This window comes from Zeus faber (assembly GCF_960531495.2).
Source record: "Zeus faber genome assembly, chromosome: 7".
In the NCBI taxonomy this organism is placed as follows: Eukaryota; Metazoa; Chordata; class Actinopteri; order Zeiformes; family Zeidae; genus Zeus; species Zeus faber.
The window spans coordinates 21,044,130-21,068,244 of record NC_137203.1 but is presented as its reverse complement, the minus strand read 5'-3'; the positions used below and the strand labels follow the sequence as shown (position 1 = coordinate 21,068,244).

Below are 24,115 nucleotides of genomic sequence, written 5' to 3'. Positions count from 1 at the left end.
TAGAATCGGCAATCAGCTGAGTATTCCAACGGCTGTGCAACATCTGGTCGTCCAAAGCCATCAATACGGACACCAAGCTACGCCTCTTCATGTCAGTGGTCATCCCAACAGCGACCTACGCCTGTGCGACATGGATGAAGACAGCCACCAACAAGTTGGATGTCTTCCACTGACAATGCCTCAGATCCATCTTGAGGATCTCATGGAGAGATCACATCACCAACGAGGAGGTGATGAAAAGGGCAGGTGTGGCAGCCCTGTCCGATTTTGTCTCTGCTTGGAGAAAGAGAATGGCTGGGCACGTACTCCGACTGCCAAGAGAGAGACCGGCAAGTGTGGCAACGGACTGGATGCCAGAGGGTGGAAAGAGGAAGAGGGGGAGGCCGAAGAAGACATGGAGACAGACAGCCAAGGAAGACCTAAATGAAATGGGTGTCAGCTGGCATGGAGCAAGAAGGGTCGCCAGGGACCGGAGCAAATGGAGGGGACTCGTCGCCCAATGTTCCAGAAGGAACGGGAGGAACCAACTAACTAACTAACTAATTAATAGTTGTAGTAGTAGTAGTAGTAGTAGTAGTAGTAGTAGTAGTAGTAGTAGTAGTAGTAGTAGTTGTAGTATTGTTGTTTTAAATAATTATTAATATTATTTATTTTAATGTAGTATTATTATTATTATACATATGTTTTCTGTAACTTTTAACATTTGGCTACTCTTTATAAACATTAATTCATATTAAATGTTTTAATTCATGCATATTCCCATCCTTTTAAGACCGGTCTGTCTGTAGATTTCTAATATATGGGTGTAATTGTAATTTTAAGGATGACGCTAAAAGACTGGAAATCTCCAGATAATTGTATTTTTTTTCCTCCTTGTGCTTAATTCCACTTTTCCGAGTTCAGTCAATCTGCACAGTGTAGCATCTGTACAACGGCATCCACTCTTTAAATTGGAAAATTGCACTTTATGTGATTTGAGGGCGGTAGTAACTCAATCAGGAGTAAATAACTCACTTAAACTGAAGCGGCGGTAACCGCACCCGCCAAATTTTGAGTGCATGGCAAAGAATTTGTGCACTCCTCAGTAAATACCAACACAGTTTGGTAAATAATTGATTGCTCTGTAAAAAAAAACCCTTTGGCCTTTGGCTCTACCTCCTTGAATAGCTGCCAGATCTTACAGGGAGTTAGAGAACAGTCCTGGAGCTTTTTTCGGGGATTGAGCCCCGTGTTCAAGGCTTTGGCACAGACCATGTCGGAGTTAAAATCCTGCACAATGGATGGAAGGATGCACTCTCTCTCTCTCTCTCTCTCTCTCTCTCAAACCAATACGATGTGGTCCAGTCGGTCGGATTAATAATTTTCGCCGGGGCTGTGGGGATAACAAATGAGCAGTTTCCATCTTGAACTATATTTCCCACGATCGAAGGTATTCACTTATCACGAGGACTCTTCCCTCTCAGACTGTTATTCAAATTAATTTCCCAGCTCACAGCCTCAATAATTCCTTCTCATCTCCTAAATACTCCCATACAGATGAACCCCAGATTGGGAGCGTTATGTTGAAAGCATGAATTAAAGATGCTATTTTCGAAAGTTTGGACGAAGGCATTTTGCAGCACAATTAACTTTTTCTATACTCTTTCCGTGCATGCGTGGATCAAGTCCAGGCGTCCGTACATGCACAACACACACAAACAGAAGCAAGCGTGTGTATGTGTGTGTGTGTGTGTGTGTGTGTGTGTGTGTGTGTGTGTGTGTGTGTGTGTGTGTTGTGTGCAACCGGGCATGTGGTCTCCGCGGACAGGGGGAGCCCAAGGCACATTACTCTTACCTTTGAACTTCAGAACTCAAGAGAGTGGTCAGACCGGGTCAGCATGAATAAGTCATGAAGGAGAGAGACGCAACACAAACACAGGAAAAAACACATAGTGGGAGAGAGAGAGAGAGAGAGAGAAAGAGAGAGAGAGAGAGAGAGTGAGAGAGAGGGATGACTAGTGAATCACTTAGTTTCAGTGGGCAGCACTGACATGAACAGTACAGACAGAGCAACTCTGCGCATGCTACTCCCAATAAAGACCTACTTAAGTGGATTAGCGATGCCACCCTAGGGCCCTCAGCGGACTTCAAGCACAGAAAACACACCCAAACAAAACACACCATTTTTATCGGAGGAAGGCGTTTTGGGAAGTAGGTAGCAGAGATGGGACCCGGGATGGGATCGGTGTGGGGGAGTAGCCCAGACCAGAAATGTGCGAGAGTGTGTGTGTGTGTGTGTGTGTGTGTGTGTGTGTGTGTGTGTGTGTGTGTGTGTGTGTGTGTGTGTGTGTGTGTGTGTGTGTGTGTGTGTGTGTGTGTGTGTGTGTGTGTGTGTGTGGTATGGTATGGCGATGGAGAAATGGCTTTGTGTTGTACTGTGGACGCCTCAGTGAGACCCAGTTATTATTATTATTATCATACTGGACACCTGTTGGGGTGGCAGAGAAACAGATGCTGGAAATACTTTACCAGTGTGATGCTGGTCACAACTGGCAGCTGTTCCTGACAAGCATCTCGCCAAAAAACATTGAAATGTGTGTGTGTGTGTGTGTGTGTGTGTGTGTGTGTGTGTGTGTGTGTGTGTGTGTGTGTGTGTGTGTGTGTGTGTGTGTGTGTGTGTGTGTGTGTGTGTGTGTGTGGGGTGGGTGATTTAGTTGGAAGATATTCTGCATGAATATCTGAGCGCATGCCAGAGTGCGCATGTGGCTTTTCATGTGCACACTGGCTAATATATTAAATATGTGTTGTTTATGCAAATGTGTGACTATATGTATCTAAATGTGGGTATGTCTATCTATATGTCTCTATATAGTTATGTTGTGACTTCATAAATATGCTAATACACATCACCCAATAATGCCACTTTGACGTGCATTAGCATTTCATCTGTGCTTACTTTGAATTCAGTGAGTGAACCCTGTCTGTGTGTGTGTGTGTGTGTGTGTGTGTGTGTGTGTGTGTGTGTGTGTGTGTGTGTGTGTGTGTGTGTGTGTGTGTGTGTGTGTGTGTGTGTGTGTGTGTGTGTGTGTGTGTGTGTGTGTGCGTGCCTGCGTGCATGCGTGTGTGTGTGTGTCTTCTTCCCTGCGTGTGTGCGTTGTGCAGGTCGAGACTGGCTGATTTCCACATGAACTGCGTGGTGACTCAGCACAAGGGGAGCAGCTGTCCCAACCAAGACAATTACCAGGCCTGCTTGGCCTCCTACGCCAGACTGATAGGTCAGTACAGCTGGGGCCCAGGTGGCACCATGCGCCCGCCTGTGTGTGTCTGGGTGTGTGTGGGCGTTTATGTGGACATGTTTGTGTATATCTGCTTGCCATTTGTGTATATCTGCTTGCCACAAGCATGCTGTTTGTGTGTAAGATTGAGCGAAGAGAGGTAAGCTGTGTGTGCGTGGGCACGTTTGCGCGCGCACGCATGTGGGTGTGAGTGGGTGGAGGGGGGACTCTGGCAGCATCCACCCTGGCCTGACATCCACCCAGTACAATGCGGACATCAGTGCTCTACTGGAGGAAAGAAGGGAAGAAAAAAGGTGGAGGAGGGGGGTGGATTAATTAAAACACTCGACGGCCATCTGTTTATCAATACTAAATATTCTTCCAATATTGCTGTGGGGGAATTTGCGAGCACGCCTTTATTTTCCACACTAGTAGACCTTATAATCAAAGACCGCATGGTCGTTGGAGAGACGCGGGAGGAAGGAAGCAAAATGTCGAACTCGTCAATCCAGAAATCCATTCTCTTCCAGTGAAAGTATCCGTCATTTTCTGGTAAATGTGTCTTAAATGTTCAGGTTTAGCAGGAAATAGAGCTGTAACGGTCACCGGGGACTTTTGTAGAATTGGCTGTAAGTGTACCAGAAGCGCAATACCACCCTAGCCAACCGTTCACCACGTAATGGACTCTTCACTGCGAAAAATAGCCGCTATAAAATGTTTCCTCTTCCCATAAAACTCAAATAGTTTTACCCCTTTTTCCCTCTGACTGATATCCCAATGTTCATTCTATAGACAATTTGTAATTAATGTAGTCCATTATTGTCCATTAGTGACCTCGAACTGTGATGCTAATGTATGTTTGGATGCGCACCTCTGTGTGTGTGTGTGTGTGTGTGTGTGTGTGTGTGTGTGTGTGTGTGTGTGTGTGTGTGTGTGTGTGTGTGTGTGTGTGTGTGTGTGTGTGTGTGTGTGTGTGTTTTCTCCTGCTGACCCCCCCGCCCCGCCCCGCCCTTCCTTCCAGGGACGGACATGACTCCAAACTATGTGGACGGCAGCTACTCCAACTGGACCGTCTCGCCGTGGTGCACCTGCAAGGGCAGCGGCAACCAGGACGAAGAGTGCGGCAACTTTCTGCAGGACTTCACCGACAACACATGCCTAAGTGAGCCCCCCTCCGACGCGCACGTGCACAGGGATACATCTGCATGCATCGTAAATGTGTTTCGAAGCTTCCGAGGGGATATGTAATATTGATGAGAGTCAGCGAGAGAGAGAGGGTGTGATACCTCTGTTACTTCTTCTTCTCCTTCGTCTTCCGCGGGTCCCCGAGAAGAGAGGGGAGTAAGAGCGAGGCTGTGAACTTTGATCTAATGCATCTTTAATGTTTTATGTCGGGGCTTGTGTTCTATGGTGTCCGCACCGCTCCCTAAAGAGAGTGGCATGTGTTGGGCGGCAGGGTGGAGGGTTGGGAGGGGGTTTTATTGATGGCGGTGGGACTGCAGGTTAGGAGTTATTTGTTGTAATTGGACAAGGCTCCAGCGTTCCATCCAGAGCGGTAGATCAGATGTTGTGACAAAGAAACATCAATGGATGGATGGATGGAAGGGACCTACAAACTGGGACTTCTTCAAAGCGGATGGATGGTTGGATGGATGGATGGATGGATGGTTGGGTGGATGGATGGATGGTTGGTTGGATGAATGGATGGATGGATTGATGGGACTTTTCCGGCCCCTACAGAATAGACGAGAGCCTCTGGGGCAGGACTGACACAACCCTTTTCAACCATTACAACCCTTACAACCGTTTTTGTGGTTCAGATATACACTACTCACAAAAAGTTAGGGATATTTGGCTTTCGGGTGAAATTTAAGGAAAATGTAAAAAGTTCACGCTACAGTAATATTATATCATTTTTATTCATTAATCATTAATTATCATTAATTATACCGCAACAAAAAATGTCAATGTCTCAATAACTTGTCATGTGCCCTTGAGCATCAATTACAGCTTGACAACGACATCTCATGCTGTTCACAAGTCGACTTATTGTCTGCTGAGGCATGGCACCCCACTCTTCTTGAAGGGTGGCCCTCAGGTCATTGAGGTTCTGGGGTACAGAGTTATAAGCCTCATAAGTTTTCTATGGGATTCAGGTCTGGAGAAAGTGCAGGCCACTCCATTTGAGGTGCCCCAGTCTCCAGCAGCCGTTCCCTGATGATGTGACCTCGATGAGCTGGAGCATTGTCGTCCATGAAGATGAAATTAGGCCTGTGTTGTTCATGCAGGGGCACAATGACTGGATTAATGATGTTATTCAGGTAGTATGGGCTTGTCACTGTACCATTCACAAAGTGTAGGGCAGTTCTGTATTGACTAGACACACCTGCCCACACTGTAACACCACCACCACCACCACCAAAGGCTCGTCTGGTGATAACAGTGGCTGATGCATAGCGCTCTCCTTGACGTCTCCAACATCGTTGGCGGCCATCATTTCTGCTCAACGTGAATCGACTTTCATCAGAGAACAGCACTGAGGCCACTGGTCCCTCGTCCGGCGTCAATGCTCCCTTGCCGGTGCAAGACGATGATGCCTGTGCCTGGTGGATGGTCAGGTACCCTTGCAGGTCGTCTAGCACGCAGACCACGCTGATGTAAACGGTTCCGAATGGTCTCACGTGACACTTGGGTGCCTCTCACCTCCCTTAAATGTGCCTGGAGTTGAGTGGCATTCATCATCCAGTTCCGCAGGGCACTGTTCACAATGAAGCGCTCATCAGTGTGGGATGTGGCCAAAGGACGTCCACTTCTATGCCTTTCTGTCACTCTTCCAGTCTCTGTATCTCTGTTGCAAGCTGCTGATGACACTCTGTGACACTCTAAGCTCAGTGGCCACTTCCCTCTGAGAACATCCTGTTTGAAGCCTCGCAATGGCGAGGTACTGTTGATCAATTGTTAGGTGTCGTCTTGGTCTCATGATGTCAAAATGTGAACAGCATGATGAAGAGGACTGTTTAAATACCAATTCTAATTGAACCAGGAAATTTATTTGTCGATTCATGGATCAAACACCTGTTGTGAATTTTGCCGTTCAGCTCCTTGTTGGAGAACAGCAAGTTGTGCAAAAAGTACTGAAAAATTGAACAGTTGGACATGTGCATTGAAAAGTTTAGAGAAGGTCAAATTAAGTTCACCTGTAAAGGTTATAGTGCATTTTAGGTTCATCCTGAAATTTCACCCGAAAGCCGAATATCCCTTACTTTCTGTGAGTAGTGTAGTATAAATATAGGAGTCCTGCAACCAGACAGCGTCCCTTTGAGGTGAGCAACTAGGGACAGTTCAGCAGAACATTTAAACATGCAGGGTCGGCTCTTTCTATAGGCGACATCCCAAGGGGGGCACGGCGCGGGACCCAAATTGCGCCCCGATCGTTTGCCAAAACAGTGTGCTTTTTTTTTAGATGTAGGTTATTTTACTCCGTTTCCCTATGGAACACTCCCCCCCGCCTTTGTCGACAGTTTGCCTAAAGCAAAATGGCTAGAGCCGGCCCTGTAAACATGGAATTTACTTACTCCAATGTAAAGGTTTACGCGTGGTCTCAGCATCTTCAGCAGCCACTCCCCCAGCGGCTCAGAGCAGTGGGAACCGCCCTTTTGTCACGATTTTGAAACTAAATTTTATACTCTTACCTTTTTTTTTATTCTTTCAAAATTCGCTGGGTGGTTAATAACACATTTTTCTATGGTGTGACAAACTCAGAACACACATCTATCTTTGCTTTGCAGGGACTTAAAATGTTCTTTGGCTTCCTCAGAAAAAAAAGAGTAACCTCTTATCACTTCTTATCCCTCCTCTGAGCCGAGATCTGCACAAGGATTTAATACAGAAGAAATAATTTGCATGTCATTTTTACATTCAATCACAGAGAGTTAAATATATCTCACCACATAATACAAAAAGAAAAATCAAAGGAAAGATCCAGTAAAAGTCGGATATTAAGGGAACCTGTGAATTTAATACATGAACATCAGTTGGTACTTGGCAACCCCTCAGATCACATGACCAGGTTGATCACCCAGCATGATGGAAATTTGTCCACATCTATAATATCTGGCTGCCCACTCGTGATTTATTTTCGTTTCAGGGCATTTTGTGAGCAGTGCAATTAATTATTCGATTTTCAATTTTAATTTCTCATTGGATCTGTATTTCTCACTCCTTTAACCTACAACTTCAAGAGGTTGAGAACTTCAAGGAGCCCCTTCCCCCCCCGCCTTTCTGTTTCGAGAAAAATCTCCGCAATCAACGCCGCGGAGTCGCTCAAGTTTCCGGATCTGGCGTTTGCTATCTGGCTCTCTCGGCTCCAAATGCCAAGCGAGTCCGGAGCGGAGGGAGTTCACCTCGTGCCCACTGAACCGCAGAAGTAACTTCAACCCGCCGCAGGCAATCACAGGCCTTTTTTTTTTTTTTTTTACTCGGCCATTATTGAGTCGCATCCTCACCTCATCCATAAATGTCTGCTCTAGATCCGACTGCAGTGGTTTGTGGGCAACCCTCTGTGTATCATTCCATCAGCCGAGCAGTTTATTAAATACGCAGCTTGTACTACTTGAACTGTGCTTCCCCGTACTCGGGGTCTCAGCACCTCCTGGCAAAAAAAAAAACTTTGGGGTTGAGGCAAAATCGTCATGCCAGCTGAACAGTTTCTTCCCCAAAACATGTCATAGCCTGACTAAGAAGTCACCTGCCCCAGATAGACACTGACTCTCACCAAACTAGTAGAACGCAGACACAAGCACTGATATACTGGTTATCAGCCACAACATTAAAACCACCACTAATATTGTGTAGGTCCTCCATGTGCCACCAAAACAGCTCTGACCTGTCGCGGCATGGACTCGACGAGACCTCTGAAGGTGTCCTGTGGTATCTGGCACCAACACGTTAGCAGCAGATCCTTTTAGTCCTGTAAGTGGCGTGGTGGGGCCCCCATGGATCGGGCTTGTTGTTCCATACCATCCCACAGATGCTCCATTGAATCCAACCCTGACCCCGACCATCCACATCAGTGTTAATTTCATAAACAAAAACTATGATGGAAAATGTTCGTCAATGACCTTTTTTCCATGACTAAGAAGAGATGTTGACGAGCTAAAAATACATCTTTCATAATAAAACGACCAAGACAAGACTAATATGTTAGTGGTGGGCTGTCAGACATTCAAAATGCATGATATTTTCACCCATTTGTGCATCTGTTCCTCAAGTTTTTTCTCTCACCTTATTTTCAAAACTGAGTTTTTGAGTTCCTCACCCATTGTTGAACTCAGTACGAACGGTGATCCTACGGTTCCTTTGATGCACACATACAGATCAAGATAATCCGTCGATGTCCCGTGTGATGTCGAGTCAGAATTTGAAACCATTTTGATCAAATAAAGTGTATTGACTCGGACAACTACACCGGCAAGAGTTGATGTCACTCCCGAAAAATCGTCAAAAAAACGACCACAAATAAACACCAGAAGCAAGACATTTCACTTCTCCGTGAAAACATAATCTCCATGTTGTTATGGATTAGGAGAAGAGGGTGGCAGAAGCTTTCAATTATATCCCAGGACTGCGCTGGCAGCGGGAGCCGGCGCAGCGGGGTCCTCCCAGAAAACAATAATTTGGAGAATGCAAATGGCTTGGAGGACTCCGCCATTTGCATTCTGGGAATTGTTGTTTTGTGCAGAATCCCAGCCATACAGACTATGTATTAGCCAAATTGAATTAGTTTAAAGAGAGAAACATTTTGACTGAAAGTAATAACTAAAAGTTGACTAAAATGTAATGAATGACTTTTCATCGACCAAAACTGGACTAAAATGTTTTGGGTTGTTGTCGACTAAAACTAGTGCCCATTGTAGGAGCTTTCACTCTGCCCGGTCTGCGTCTATGCAGCCCTATACGGTGCATGCTGCAATGCACTGAGTTCTGACACCTTTCTATCATAGCCAGCATTAACTTTTTCAGCAATTTATGCTACGGTAGCTCTTCTGTGGGTTTAGATCAGACTGGCTGAGTTGCTGAGATCCATACGCATATCTTTCCTGCTTCAAACACATCAACTTCAAGATCTGAGTGTTCACTTGCTGCCTAATATATCCCACCCCTTGACAGGTGCCAGGTTGGAACGAAATAATCAATGTTATTCACTTGCCCTGTCAGTGGTTTTAAAGTTGTGGCTCATCAGTGTATGCTTTCTTGAATGCATTGATGTGGGGTTTTGCAATACTGGGCATTTGGGCTTTTTTCTGTTTCTTTTCATTTTAAAGTGGAAATCCATAAGATCATCTCGGTTGGAGTCAAAAATAGAAACAGATGTCAACAAATGGCATTTTCTCATCAATTACCATTTAACTAAATGTGGGATAAATATAAAATATGGATCTTTTCTATGTATAATCTTACAGATTACCACTTTAAATGAATGATAAAAACTGCACGAATGTTTGCATGTTTGCATTCCACTTTGCGGATTTAGCCCAATTGCAGTATTATAAATAGTAATTTACAGATTTTTATGATATGGTTTTATTATTTGTACAGAGACACTCTTAATGCAAGTCAAGCATGTTTTTTTTTTCTATTCCATTTTTCCTGTAATTTACCAGGGTTCAATTCCCTCGCCTACCGTGTCAAATACCCCCGGTGTGTGTGTGTGTGTGTGTGTGTGTGTGTGTGTGTGTGTGTGCGCGCGCGTGCGTGTGCGCGGACATAGCTCGCAAATATGATCTGGTTCTGATATGGTTTGGAACCATTGCCGCCCCGCGAACCATCCGTGCACTTCATCATTAGCACTGAAATACTGGAATCTCTCTGGAGCCGCGCTGCTGGTGGCGGAGCAGGCGGTGTCATCAGCGCTACACGACACCCCTTCACGTTTAACATGTTCCATTGTGCAGGTAATGCTTTCGGACCGTTTCAATAGTTTGCCGGGCGCCTTTTTAGCTGAGTGTGCAGGATGAGGGATGAGGCCGGGCGCTGAGGAGGCGTCTTGAAAAATAACACAAAATGCTGCATCTCTCTCTCTCTCTCTCTCTCTCTCCCCCTCTCTCGCTCTCTCTCTGCAGTTGGGGGGGGGGGGGCGGGTCGAGAGATAAACTACCCAAGATGGAGTGTTTCTTTTATTCCATGCAGCGGGGAGGCGAGCACACATAGAAATAAAATTAAAAAAACACACTCTCTCCATACAAAGTATTTGTATGTACAGTACGCTCCATTACACCATAGAAAAAACACATATCTCTCTCTCTCTCTCTCTCTCTTTCTTTCTCCTTCCACATTCCAGCACAATCCCATCTCAACTAAAAGCTTCATATAGGACCTATTATTTGTAGTTTCCACCACCCCACCCCCTCCACCACCACCATCCAAACATATTTCAAAGGGTATATGTTTTGATGGCAACGCAGAGTTCTCTCTCTCCCCCTCTCTCTCTCTCTCTCCCCTCCCTCTCTCACTCCCTCTCTCTCTCTCTCTCTCTCTCTCTCTCTCCCTCACTCCCTCTCCCTCTGTCTCCCTCTTTCCCCGCAGGTAAGGGCTGCCCAGGCGGCGCCCAAGGGTTAAAGAGGAACATATCACGGGTCATTTAAAAAAAAAAAAAAAAAGAATGGAATTGCTGCCGGCAATGAACTTAATCACTCAGCGGAACATTTGGGTGCAGTAAAACATGCGGCGTGGGGGACCCTCCAACCGACTAACTTGATTTATGTCTCCCCCGACTCACCACCAAAAGCTTGTGAGCCAGCTATCTAGAGCCGACCCTGACAAACAGCAGAGCCACAACGTCTCACCTCTCACCGCGTCTTCCCCAACTCCTTCAGCGCTGACGCTAAAATTCCACGGTTTCCATCGCTGCTTCCATATTCAGGCCTGTTACCGACCCTGCACAAGTCAGCGCAAGGGCTGTTTCCCGAACCGCGTAAGGGTGCGTTCAAATTTTCCAAACGGCACGCAAACGTGCGGTGCAATTCCTCACGTTTCCCATCGAGGCGCCAAATATAAACACCACTCGACATGCAACACAGCTGAAGGAGTGACCATTTCCGGGAGCAGCACTCCAGCAGGGCCCCAAAAACATGCGTATGGGATGGAAGCTAAAGAGTTGCGTGAGGTCATGGACCTGCGTTTGTGTATTGCAGAAGAATAAGAGACATGTCAGTTTGTTGGTTCGTGCCTGTTCTGGTGTATTTGGGTGTTTACAGAGGGTGTGAGAGGCATACTGGACAGTACACAGCCACTGTTTGGAGACTCTTTGAAAATTGTGTCCAATTGTGCATGTGTTCCTAACAATCACTACCCTACTGTGTGTGTGTGTGTGTGTGTGTGTGTGTGTGTGTGTGTGTGTGTGTGTGTGTGTGTGTGTGTGTGTGTGTGTGTGTGTGTGTGTGTGTGTGTGTGTGTGTGTGTGTGTGTGTGTGTGTGTGTGTGCGCGCGCGCGCGCGTGTGTGTGTTGGGGTGGATTAGGAGGTTGCTGGTGCCATTTCTCCTTTGTTTGGGAACGTTTTGAATTTGATCAGTCACAAATCTATTCAAAGTCGTCCCCACCAGCTGACCTTATAATGGATGTGGTTGGCAAGCAATTACATGCCGTGCCTTTCTGTGAAGCCGAGCAGAGGGGAACAAGCCTCATGTTTTTAACAGATGAGCCGTGAAAAGCTACTCAGTACACCTCCAGTTTTACCATATCTAGCAGGAGGGACCCGGGAGAGAAGGGGATTTATCACATTTTTGTGCATTAAGACTCAGAATTACATATGTATACATATACCTGCCTTTAGATAAATGAACACACCTGCATGCACACACACACACACACACACACACACACACACACACACATACACAGTCGCTGCTGACTCTTGCTCACTGAGCTGATCTGTTTTGATTTTAAACATATTTTATTTGAAAGTGCATGACCGCCAGACGGATTCTTTCCGTGAAAAGAATCGGCGCTCGCCAATTGAGCGGAAAAATCTCCATTGGCCCTGTACTCATTAGCTGGCCGCTGTGGTTGAGCTTTTCTTCGGGGGGAGGATTTTGGAGTCGGAGTAAAGGACAGCGAGCATCATCGACGATTCTTCTGCGTCTGGATAAGGTGTCATATTTCTACAGGACTCAGATAAATCTGGTGTTGTTCCCTGTCTAGAAAATGTATAGCTCAGTGATACCAAGATTAAAAAAAAAAGTCTTTCAAAGACAAACCTCCATGACCTCCCGAGTTACAGACTCCACAGCTAAATTTCACATGGCCGTGTGCGATGAGCTCAGAGTCGTATCCCAAAAAGCCTCCACACCCCCCCCAACCTTCTTCATTCCTCAGAGGCATTTGGGCAGTTGACCAAAACATTGACTCAAAGCTGTCCGTCTGTCTTCTCGGCATTGAGAAAACGATGAATGGAACAAATGACTCCGTATCTCCGTCCCTGCAGGAAATGCCATCCAGGCCTTTGGTTACGGGGCGGGCAATGGCGAACACGTGGTGGACCCGAGCCCCTCAGCGACGGCCAAGCCGAGGCTGGACGCGTCGCCGTGCCCCTCGGAACCTCCCTACATCCCCAATGACATCCAGCCGGGCGACGAGGCGGAGGGCAAGGTACGGGGTGGACTGGAATTGGGTTGATCCGTTTTTTCATTCTAAATTTCTGTGGACTAAATCAAAGACCAAGGCAATTGGCATAATATATATAGAAAGTGACTCATTTATACTTTCACATTCCACCAAAATAAATCGTTTAGAAAATTTCCAATTCACACTTTGAATTTTCACTTTGATTACAAAAGTAAATCGTTTTGGCAACCCGAGTTCACAACACAAAAGTTGATTTTCTGTTGCTTCATTATTTTGTGATTCACATGCATAGAAATAATTACCAGATTGCAGGTGAAGTCTACGACACACACACACACAGACAAACCCACACACACACACACACACACACACCCACACACACACACACACACACACACACACACACACCAAGACATTCCTTCCTCAGGAAACACTGCCTCGGTGAGTTAACTTCCGAAGCAGCGTAACATTTTAATGCAAAAAAAAAAAATCCCATTGACTTATCAAACTGTGTGTGTTCAACCAGGATTTGATTAAACATCCCGCACGCTTGAGACAGGATGGCGTTCTTACACTATTACATTATTTTCCGCGGCACAAACACGCCGTCAATTTGCAGATTTTGGCTTTCATGATGGCCTGATTCGGTACAATTGGGGAAAAAAAAAAAATCGCAAAACACGCAAATTACTTTCCTATTTACACAAACACACTCACACACACACACACACACACATTGCATCTCTACGCTTGTTAAGAAAATTGGCAGCGCAGAATAGACTTAGGATAAGACAGTTTAGGCGACACAAAGGCTGATGACATTTGGTGGAAATATATGGTTTTTTTCCCCTCTCTTTCTCTCTCTCTCTCTCTCACTAAATGAAAGAGTAAAAGAGAATAGATGGGGGGGGGGGGATTTTTTAATCTGGATTAGAGGTTCTAAAATACCGGCCCCGGGCGGTTCTACAGAGTGCTCTGTAGAAGGCTGGAGGCTCCGCCGCCGTCTGTGGCAGATACCACCACTGCTTCCCGTGCAGCTTTTTCAAACAGATTCATCCTGATTTATTCCTTACTCATTCTTCCTGTTTTTACCCCCCCCCCCCATCCTTCACCCCCAAATGGGTCAGAAACCCTTCAATCTTTTCCATTAAGGACAATCATTCCTCTTCCGTCACTTTATCTCCTCCTGGATGTTGCATTCGGGCGTTTTTTTCCCCTTCGAAATCTCTCCCCGGTGTAACAGATGTGTTATAAAGGCGTCGCGCCGCCTCTACGGTTGAAGACTAATGTTGTTTTTCACCTCTCCTGCCAAAACTACAGATGAAATAAACACTGTAGCGCATATCGCTGTATCTCATGTATCGGTGGCTCTCAAACTGTTCCTCCAAGCCCTAGTGGGGGGGGGGGGGGGGGGGGGCACTGACACTGATTTGACTGACTAACGCGACCAATTAAATCTCATGAAATATGTTTATTTCAAGTTTCTAAATCTTATAGGATAATAGTGTATAAATATTTAAATGAATTGTTTTCATTATTTGTTTTCATTATTATTCATTAGTTGTGCACAGCTCTGTCCCTGTTTGCCTGTGTGATTAGGCAATAAACACCCCAAATGAATGTGATGGCTCAACCTGGTTTACTATAAGCTACGTTAGTTTGCATATTACAGGTTTTTTTTCTTTGTGTTTTTTTTGGTATTTTGTTGCGGGGGGGCGGTTGGGTGCATCAAGTCCTCAAAATCCTAAGGCAAAAAAAGTTTAATGACCATATGTATTTTAAAAATCCGCAAACCGTGCATTGTTTTGCGAATTTAAATTTCTCGAGCCAAGCGATGCTACCCGCCATTAAGATGTCCCGTTCCGTGGAGCTGAACTCTGGGGCCCTTTTGGCCCGGCTATTAAGCGGTCGGCCATCCCCCCTCGCGGCCGCACAGGCACTGTCTCTCCCGATAGAGACACCCTCATTGTGGAGGAGACAGCAAATTAAAACTGTAAAAAAAAAAAAAAAAAAACACAGCGAAGTGTTAGGATTAATGAATGGAGCAACACTGATAACAATAACAGTGTGTGTATGTTTCGGGGTGGTATTAAAAAGAGAGGGGGGGTGGGAGGGGGGGGGGGGGGGAGAGATACTGAACAGCGAAGAGGGAACGGGGCGGCGGAATTGCTTTCTTCCGAAGGTGCGGCGGTGTGCGGCGGTATTGATGCGCCGCTCTGTGCCCGTCTCACTGCGGCGTGGTGTTTAATTTATTGTAAAAATGGTAATTAGGAAACAATAAGACATGTGATTACTCAAGCAGGAAGTTTATAATTAGACAGGGAGCCAGTGGGGACATTTTGGGCAGTCCTTCTCCTTCGCCTTCTCCGGCAACTACGGCTCTGGCAATTAAAACTTGTCAAACTTCCATGGCAGATAAATTGAGGGAATGCTGCTACGGTTTGGCGTCTTCTTGGCAGAAGAGCGACTGGCTGAAAATGACACGCGCACACACACATACTGTACACACACACACACACACTGGACGGATACTCTGTGTAATAGGTTTTAAGAGCGAACCTCAGTCATGGATTATAAATGCGGTGGATGAAGTGGTGGATAAATGTGTGGAAGAATCGATAGTTTGATGAATTGATCCATCTAATAATCAATGGACGGTTTGGATGCGCGGTGAGAACCTGTTAGACTGAAATGGAGACGGTTTCCGTCTTTCCATCGTTCCAACATTCTGACTCCGCTCCGAAGCCTCTTTAGCATCCATTAGCGCCGGCCCTACGAGCGAGTCGTTTTTTCCATTCCGTTCATTACCGCACATTGTTTATTTGAAAATGTCACCGCCGGAGGTTCTTGCGGGTAAACACGTGGGGGCCGGAAAAGTGATAAAGTCAGGCGGGGGTTGGGGGGCGCATTATGACTCGCTGTTTCATTTGAATATGTAGATTGAGAGTTGCACTTCATGCGATAATTGTGTTTTTTTTTCTGCAGTTTGGCGAAGGAAATGACAAACCCACATTGATATGACTATTTCCCACCGTGTGTGTGTGTGTGTGTGTGTGTGTGTGTGTGTGTGTGTGTGTGTGTGTGTGTGTGTGTGTGTGTGTGTGTGTGTGTGTGTGTGTGTGTGTGTGTGTGTGTGTGTGTGTGTGTGTGTGTGTGTGTGTGTATGTGTGCGTGCGCGCGCGCGTGTGGGCCCGGCAGATAAAGTGGGTCTTGTGTATCCTATACTCCTGACTTGAATTTCAATGCCCCCCGCCCTGCTAAACACAATAAAGAGAGTTTAAAGAACCTTGTTAAATTCCGTCTCATTCTGAAGGCTCGTTCATAATGTAATCTAAATGGAACGTTATATAATAGAGTCCCCCTCCCCACCCCCCGTGCCTCCCCCATCTCTCCGCCCTCACCTCCGGGGAAGCCAACGCTGCCAGAGTTCCCTTAACTACATACTACCGCGTGTTGATTTTCAGCTCAATTTAATCTAATTGATTGCAGACCAGAAGTACTTCACCCAGGGTTACTCAATAACCAGACTCGGGCTCGGGAAATGCGTTCAACGGCCTTTGGAAGGCTCTGACAATGTGCTGATCGATACGGGGGGGGGATAATAATAAAAACCACACCCGACCCGTAGATATCAAGATATCACCTTACACTTAGATGTTAGACTATTTTCCACTTGTGTATTCTCCATACTTCAAACACTTACGTGTGTGTGTGTGTGTGTGTGTGTGTGTGTGTGTGTGTGTGTGTGTGTGTGTGTGTGTGTGTGTGTGTGTGTGTGTGTGTGTGTGTGTGTGTGTGTGTGCGTGTGTGTGTGTCTGTGTGTGTGTGTGTGTGTGTGTGTGCATGTGTGTGTTTTTTTGTTTTTTTTTTATTCCCTTCCCCTCGCCCCACTGCCACCACGACCACCATCTTTCGGCATCTGTGTGTGTGAGAGAATGTGTGTTTAACATCGCCTCTAATTTGGTCACGGTGCATGCATATGTATGAATGTGTTTGTGGTTTTTTTTGGTGTGTGTGTGTGTGTGTGTGTGTGTGTGTGTGTGTGTGTGTGTTGACGCACACGCTAAAGTGTGTGTGTGTGTGTGTGTGTGTGTGTGTGTGTGTGTGTGTGTGCATTGGCTGCGGCGAGAGATCTGGACTCATGTCAACAGGCTGCTGCTACACATCACTGCCCCTGCTAATTAATTGGCTTTAGTCTGGGATGTGTTTGGTGCATTGTCAAGCTACCCAGAGCTTTTTTTTCTGGCAACTGTCATTTAACCATTTCACGGAACCATCACATCGCGAAAACAACACGTCCGGGCTCCACCACCATAGCCGCAGCCTCTCCGTGTCCTCATTCCTCTCTCTCTCTCTCTCTGTCTCTCGATCTCTATCTATCTATCACTCAGTCCCTACCTCCCCGCCTCCATTCTTTTAGTCTGAGTTAGTCTCCCTCTTTCTCCCCCGTGTCTTCAATTATCCCTCTTCCTCCCTCCACTCGCTCTCTCAGGGGGGAAAACATTCCCGCTAGGTAAACAGCGCTCAACGCTGTTTATTTATTTTTTCATTCCGTTTCATATTTATTCTTCCGTCTCTTGAGCATGTTGCCTTGTTCGGTCTGGAAGATGGGATGCGGAGAGATAACATCTGACGGGGTGTTTTCTTCTGTGTACAGGGGAATGGACCAAAGTGCAATCTCGCCAAAGGTTACATTTGGGGATATGAGGTAGGTGGTGGTGAAAGGAGGAGGAAATGTATAGTGGGAGGAAATTGAAAAAAGTATTTAAAACGCGACCAATTCTTTGGGGGGGGGCACATAAAGGCCGTTGTGGCGTCGACATGAACAGTGAACGTCCAGAACGACGGATTCCCGAAAACACCCCGCTAGTGAACTTTCAAGCATCGTTTTCACTCACATTTAAAAAAAATAAAAAATGCGACATTTAAGGAGTTTTCTGATTGATAGCGAACGAGGTTAAATCACCTCCGATGGAACCCATGTCCATCATGTCCAAGGCCAGTCTACTGTGAGGACGTCATTAATGCTTTGCAGGAAATAAGGAAGCAAACACCACTGCAGAGACTGTGTTGGGGTTTTAGTCGTTCAAGTGTGCTGCCTGTAATGACGTCTTTTAAGAAGCATTTAAAATAGTTGTTTGGCACAGGCTCGGAAATTTTGTGGGGAAAACCTCCTCACGACGAGCTTTAATGTTGCCAACTTGTTTAAGAAGCAAAGCAGCGTGCTCGGCAGCAGCGACATAAAATAAACTTTACATATCAAAACCTTTCGGTGCATCAAACACTTTGATTTTTTTTTAACGTCTGTGTGTCTGTGATAGAGAACGTCTGCTGCAGGAACACGTGATCTGGCTCTTCCTTCCTCTTCTCCTTCTCCCTCCCCTTCCCCTTTCCTTCCCTTCCCCGTCTCCTTTCTCCATCTCCATCCCCCTCCGCTTCCCCTTCCCCTTTACCTTCTTCTTCTTCTTCTCCTTCCCCCTCCCTGTCCCCTTGTCCTCCCCCCTTCCCCCTTCTATGGTTCCCCCTTTCCCTTTCCCATCCCCTTCTCCTTCTCCCCCGTCCTCCCACCCTTCACCTCCTCTGCCTCGTCAAATGGCACAGCAGTGCAGCAACGTGAGTCATGGCTAACCTTTCCGACGTGTCCCTCTTTATGTCTTGTCCTTCTTTAGACCATACTGGAGCCCAGCAGTGGCTACGGCGGACCGAGCCGGCCGGAGGAACAGCCGGAGGGGGGCTCGGCCTGTCCCGGCGCCAGTGCATGGGCTCTGCTGCCCAGCCTCGCCTTGGCCCTGGTCGTGGCCCGGCATGCTTTATTATAGGGTGGCTGCCAGGAGGAGAAGGGAAAGAGGTCATCCCAACCCACAGGCTGATCCCAAAAGCAGAAGGTGTTGTTTTATCCCGGGGGGGGGGGGGGGGGGGGGGCTGATGTTGGGAAAAGAAAAAAGACGGCTGGATCTCTCTGAGCGGATTGTCACGAAAATGTCATTGATGAACGAAACGAGACGAAGAAAAAAAAATTAAAAAAAAGGGACGGCGAAGAAAAAAGAAGCAGAAATTCCGAAAACAGTAATTTTATCCTTTTTTTTTTCTTTTTCTTTTTTTTATGTTTTGTCGGCATATTGAGAACCGTGCACAGAGACGGAGAAAATGGCTTTTAAAGGGACCCCCCGGTGTGAGCTACCGCTAAGGGCCAATCTCTGAGACTGATCCTTCCCTCTGACTGTGACAGGGATCTGGAGGACATGGAGAGACTGTGCCAAAGATTTCTGCACTTTTTCTGCTGCGATGAATGCGGTCGGGGGTGTGGGGGAATCATGAAGGGGAGGGAGGGGGGTAAAATAATTAAAGGGGGACTAGATTGGCAGGAATGGAAAGCAAAAAAAAGAATAAGCCAGACGGGGGTAGAGTGGAGAAGAGATAAAAAGGAATACTCCTGGTATCAGTTACACTTTTTAATCTTGAATTGGTTTTTTGACTTAATCTCGTCTTGGATGAACGGAACACAAATTTGGGGTGTGGGGGGGGGGTGATTAAATTCTGTCTGTTCAACACTAGTGTAAACTCTAAACTGTAAAGCCTACTCAGTGTTATAAGTGTTGGTATAGTATCCGTGACCATAATCAGTCTACCGTACGGCTCTTTAATTTGGGTGCTACAGTCTATTTTTTCCGCAGAATTCGAAAAGTAAACTTAAGGGCAGTGTTTTCAGTTAACGGTTCTCTTTGAGATGATGTTGTTGTTGATAATAACTGTGGGTGCGAGCTGTTCGTCCACCTGCGCACCTGTGTATATTTTCTTGTCTCTATGTATATACAAAAAAAAAAAAAAAAAGAAAAAAATGTTTACTTTCATTTGAACAAATGTTATTCTGCAGTACCTTGAATGGACATTGCTGTATTTCGTGTATTTCGGCTCTAGATTGCGAATTGAGATGATTTGGTACTAATGACTACAGATGGAAAGCCTCCACCATTATCTGCGTTTATATTTGTCCATTAAGGCTGAAATCGTAAAGAATGTATACAGGGATGAAATTAAACGAGCGCTAATTGCTTGGAAAGCCATAACCTCTCTCTGTGTGTGTGTGTGTGTGTGTGTGTGTGTGTGTGTGTGTGTGTGTGTGTGTGTGTGTGTGTGTGTGTGTGTGTGTGTGTGTGTGTGTGTGTGTGTGTGTGTGTGTGTGTGTGTGTGTGTGTCTGTCCCTTTAAATCAGTTCACAATTTATGTTTATTCGGTGGCTTTTACACATCTGCATTATATTACAGCGGTGGGTCCCATCGGCACCCTCGGAGAGCTGAGGCTTTCTCCGATTCGTTTAGCTTTCCCAGAGCGGCTGTATACACGGCCGAACCTACAGAGTACGCACCCCTGCTGTTCTCCATCTCCCACATCATTTTCAGTATAACAATAGATTATTGTCTGTGTACCGTGTCCAACCCAAAGAAAAAAATCATTCCCAGCGTCATTCGTCACCTCTCTGCCCCGAAACCTTCACTGTCTCTTCCTCTCGTGATGAGGAAATTCCACAACTCTCTGTTGGTTCCTTGGAAAGCCTCCGTTTGTGTTTTGTACTTTGTTTTGCGTTTTGGGGTTGTTTTTTTTTCTAGGAGAAACAAAAGTATCGCCTTTTACCGCGAAACCATTATGTCTAGCAGAACGTTTGTGTTTTCAGGCAGCGCATCAAGTGCAGTGCCGCCGCACACAACCGCCGCTAAACCCGGAATGTATGTTACCGGCAGATTAAGAGGAAGGTTCACGCTTGTTGTGCAAGCGGGATCAAATCTAAACTCTTCCCTATCGGCCGGTTGGAAGGCGACTAGTCGTAATAACAGATATCCGCGCGCGGCTTTTCCAATGCTTCTCATTTGGCAGCGTTTTAATATCTAAAGTATAATCACTGGAAGAAATTACAATGAACAGCAACACGGCCAAATTCACAGTTTTCACTGAGATCCAGACAAATTACCATGGTGACGCAGCTAACAGCTCCGTATTGAGCTCTGACAGACAACCCTTAGATTTACTTAAAACTGACCTTTATTTATTTTGCATCATGAGGTTGGAGTCTGGGCTATAACAGGCATACTTATGGCGCTTTTCTACCCATGGAACCGGTTCAACTCCACTGGACTCCATTCGTCTTTTGGGTTTTCCATCAGGTAAAAGTTGTGGATGGAACCTGGTCCCTATGTACTTATTGTGGTACCGCCTCCTTCGAGGTTCCAAGCGATCCACTGCGTCATGGTTGCATGACACGGGTGAGAGAGTGACTGAGAACAGGACTGAGAACGTCTCCCCACACAGTTTTTTGTTTCTTTCAATTAGAAAAATGAATACAGTAACGATTAAAAAAAAAAAAAAAAAGACTTATTATTGGTTTTGTTTGGAGAATCGGGGAACAGGATCGCTCAGAGAGATCGGCGAGCAGAGAGATCAAGAACACCATCCCGTCCACGGCCTCCACTGTTCCTGTGTGTGTCGCGTTGGAGATGACGTCACGGCAGTTTGTTGGGGCGTCGCTGTGGGTACCGTCTGCAGTGAAGACCAAGTACCTGACACCAAAGTGGGTAGAGTTGAGTGGAGTGGAGTTCAACCGGTTCCAAGCGGAGGAAAAGCGCCAGCGAGCGTGAAATATAGGAGTGATAAGCCCAAATCCGCCCAATGGATAGAAGAGCAGAGCCCAACAGGTGGATTCAGGGGCGGTGAAGGGAGTGCAGCAAAGAAGGTAGCGCAGGAGGGACTGGCTGCTTAAATAAGCCGGCCCATAAGGGCGTGGAATCGTGTGGGGCCGAATTACACCAGAGCTGTTCAACTGCATTCTGTTGGCGGGGTCAGACATCCAACCTGTTACTGGCCCAGGGGCCTGAAAAATTCAACACTTAAACAAAATGCTCGAACCACCTTCATATCAATCAGATTATCTTCATCAAGTTTCAACAAAGCTTAAAATGAACTGATACTATTTTGGATAATATTCTTTCAGGTTTATATTCTTACATGCACACTGCTTCTGCATAGTCATATGGCTCATGGTTGTTGGTACTAGCCCTACGGGTATTTCTGAAATGAATGGAACTACAGTTTATTGCTGACCCTCAAATTTATTAAATTGAGCAGTCTCTATTTAACATGGGCCACAGTTGATTCAACTGAGTTGAATAGGCCTGGAGTAAAGACAGGGTTTTATTTAGAAATAGAAATGGTGAATGTTAATATAAGGTACTATTTGAATCAATGTCACCGTCCTGAATAATATACTGTTGGAAAAATTCTAATCTCGGATACCAGCTGCACCAAATGAACCCATTGCTGTGCATAGCAGAGAATATGGGTGTTCAAATTATATAAGCAGAATATGGCCTGAGGAAGAATTCGACTCACTCTATTATTTGATGCAAACTGCCTTATACACATGTATATACAGAATTTCATCTCAGTAGCTAGTGGTTGATTTGGCTACTCCAACGCATTGGTGACTTGTAATCATCTAGAGAACCGTATGTATTGCATCACACTGTACATGTAATAATTCTAAATAATTCAAGGTAATTCATTCTCATCACATGTAAAATATAGAAACAAAGTAAAAATGCCAAAGCTTGTTAAGATTGAAAAAAGGCTTCGTTCCTCCCATTATAAACCACTCATCAATGTTTTTTTCCTTCATAGTGTCCCTGTTAGTACTTGCTTGGAAACTACTTTATATTAATGAATTGTCTAAAGTACAAGTATATTACTCCATAGAGCTAATGCTACAAGGACATATACTCTCTCCTACCATTGCCCAATCAATGGATTTCCTTCACATGTCCGTGACTGGACTGTCACAAGGACGTGAATTCCTGGTGTTGCATCATTACCTCCAATTAAATGTTTTTAACTAGAGGTAACTAGAGGTAATGTAACACTGGCATGGGCACGTTTCCTATTCTAAACGCACTGCAACCGTGTATCAATTAATTGTCAAACAATTAATTGGTGAAAACAATCAAAAATCGACCTTGGTACGTTTTCACGTGCCTTGGATTCCTGAGGTCTCGCTTCACAAAAGGAATTCCTGTGTGCCATCAGGTGTGACTTTGCCACTAGGATAGAAAAAATAAGCCAACTTATGAGCTAAACAGTTTATAGTGTGAGGAATGAAGCAGGTCTAAATAAAGACCAAATAAACTACAACGACTGGGAACTAAGAACCACTTGACTATGGGGACGGATGTGATGATAATATGGACATAAACACTAATAAGGAACTAATTACTGGTGAATGCAGGCAGCTTAAACAGTGATAAACTACGCATGCTCATATTTTTTACACCGCATAATTTTTAGTGAACATTAAAAGCAGACAGTGGTATATACTCATATATTCGAACTGTGCCAGGGTACTTATTCGTCCGTCATTACTGAACCTTCCCCCGTCTGGTGATGCCTGTTTGTTTATCTGCCGCGAATGTGAGCGGAGTCCTAAAAGCAACAGGAGACTAAACCTCTCACCGCCTTCATTGTGCCGTACCGTCAGCTAAATCAGAGACTTGAACAACTGAAAGCACTCTGGGCCCGCGGTCGCTGTGTACCGAGCTGTCAACACAACAATGCGCTGCGCTTTGCTTCCAATTAATCAAACTTTGAGCTGGTCAGTTTTGTTTGCTGACTTTTCAGAAAAGACGGTGACGCGCCGTGAATGATTACGACGCCTCGCCTCGCCGCCAGCCTCCGGTAAAGGGCCATCAAACCCGCCAGATAAATTAAAGCTTTTGACATGTGCAGAATGCAAATAAACTGTTCGAAATTCCGGACTGCCCTCCACCCTCGTCCTCGCTCCTTTGGGGAGCGGATGCGGGGCGGGGGGGGGGGGGGGGCGTCTTGCACGTCGGGCGGAGGACGGAAGAGCGGCCTCAGCAGTTTTTGGAGCGAAAAAAAAATATGATTTTACAGGTGACACAACAGAGACAATTCGGGGCAATTCAAGGAGTGCGCTGAAGATATGATGGCAAGAGAAGATACTACGGCGCCGGTGAACGGTGTTGAAAGCCTTGGAAAAAGGGTACTGAATAATGCGGCTCCTGAGGGAGGGAAAATAAGCTGTTGTTGTTGTTGTTGGGATTTCTGTGTTAGATGGTAAGACCTCAAGCTCCTTCTTGATGCAAAAGCTACTCTCAAGGCCATATATAAACAGCCTTAGAGGAAATCCTGGCTCGCCAGCCATGAAAGCGCACAAGTCAGTCTGTCTCCCCCGGTT

At 45.8% G+C, this 24,115-nt stretch overlaps 1 protein-coding gene across 1 annotated transcript in view; it reads left to right on the top strand.

The window, feature by feature from the left end:
- Positions 1–18,754, top strand: part of LOC307232781 (GDNF family receptor alpha-2-like) — a 59,420-nt gene extending 40,666 nt beyond the window's left edge. Inside the window, exons 5-9 of the mRNA XM_080003937.1 lie at positions 3,142–3,254; positions 4,276–4,416; positions 12,737–12,900; positions 17,534–17,584; positions 18,546–18,754. Coding sequence (XP_079860063.1) covers positions 3,142–3,254; positions 4,276–4,416; positions 12,737–12,900; positions 17,534–17,584; positions 18,546–18,695 — 619 coding nt within the window. The 3' untranslated portion in view covers positions 18,696–18,754. The remainder of the gene's footprint in view (positions 1–3,141; positions 3,255–4,275; positions 4,417–12,736; positions 12,901–17,533; positions 17,585–18,545) is intronic.
- Positions 18,755–24,115: the final 5,361 nt, after the last annotated feature.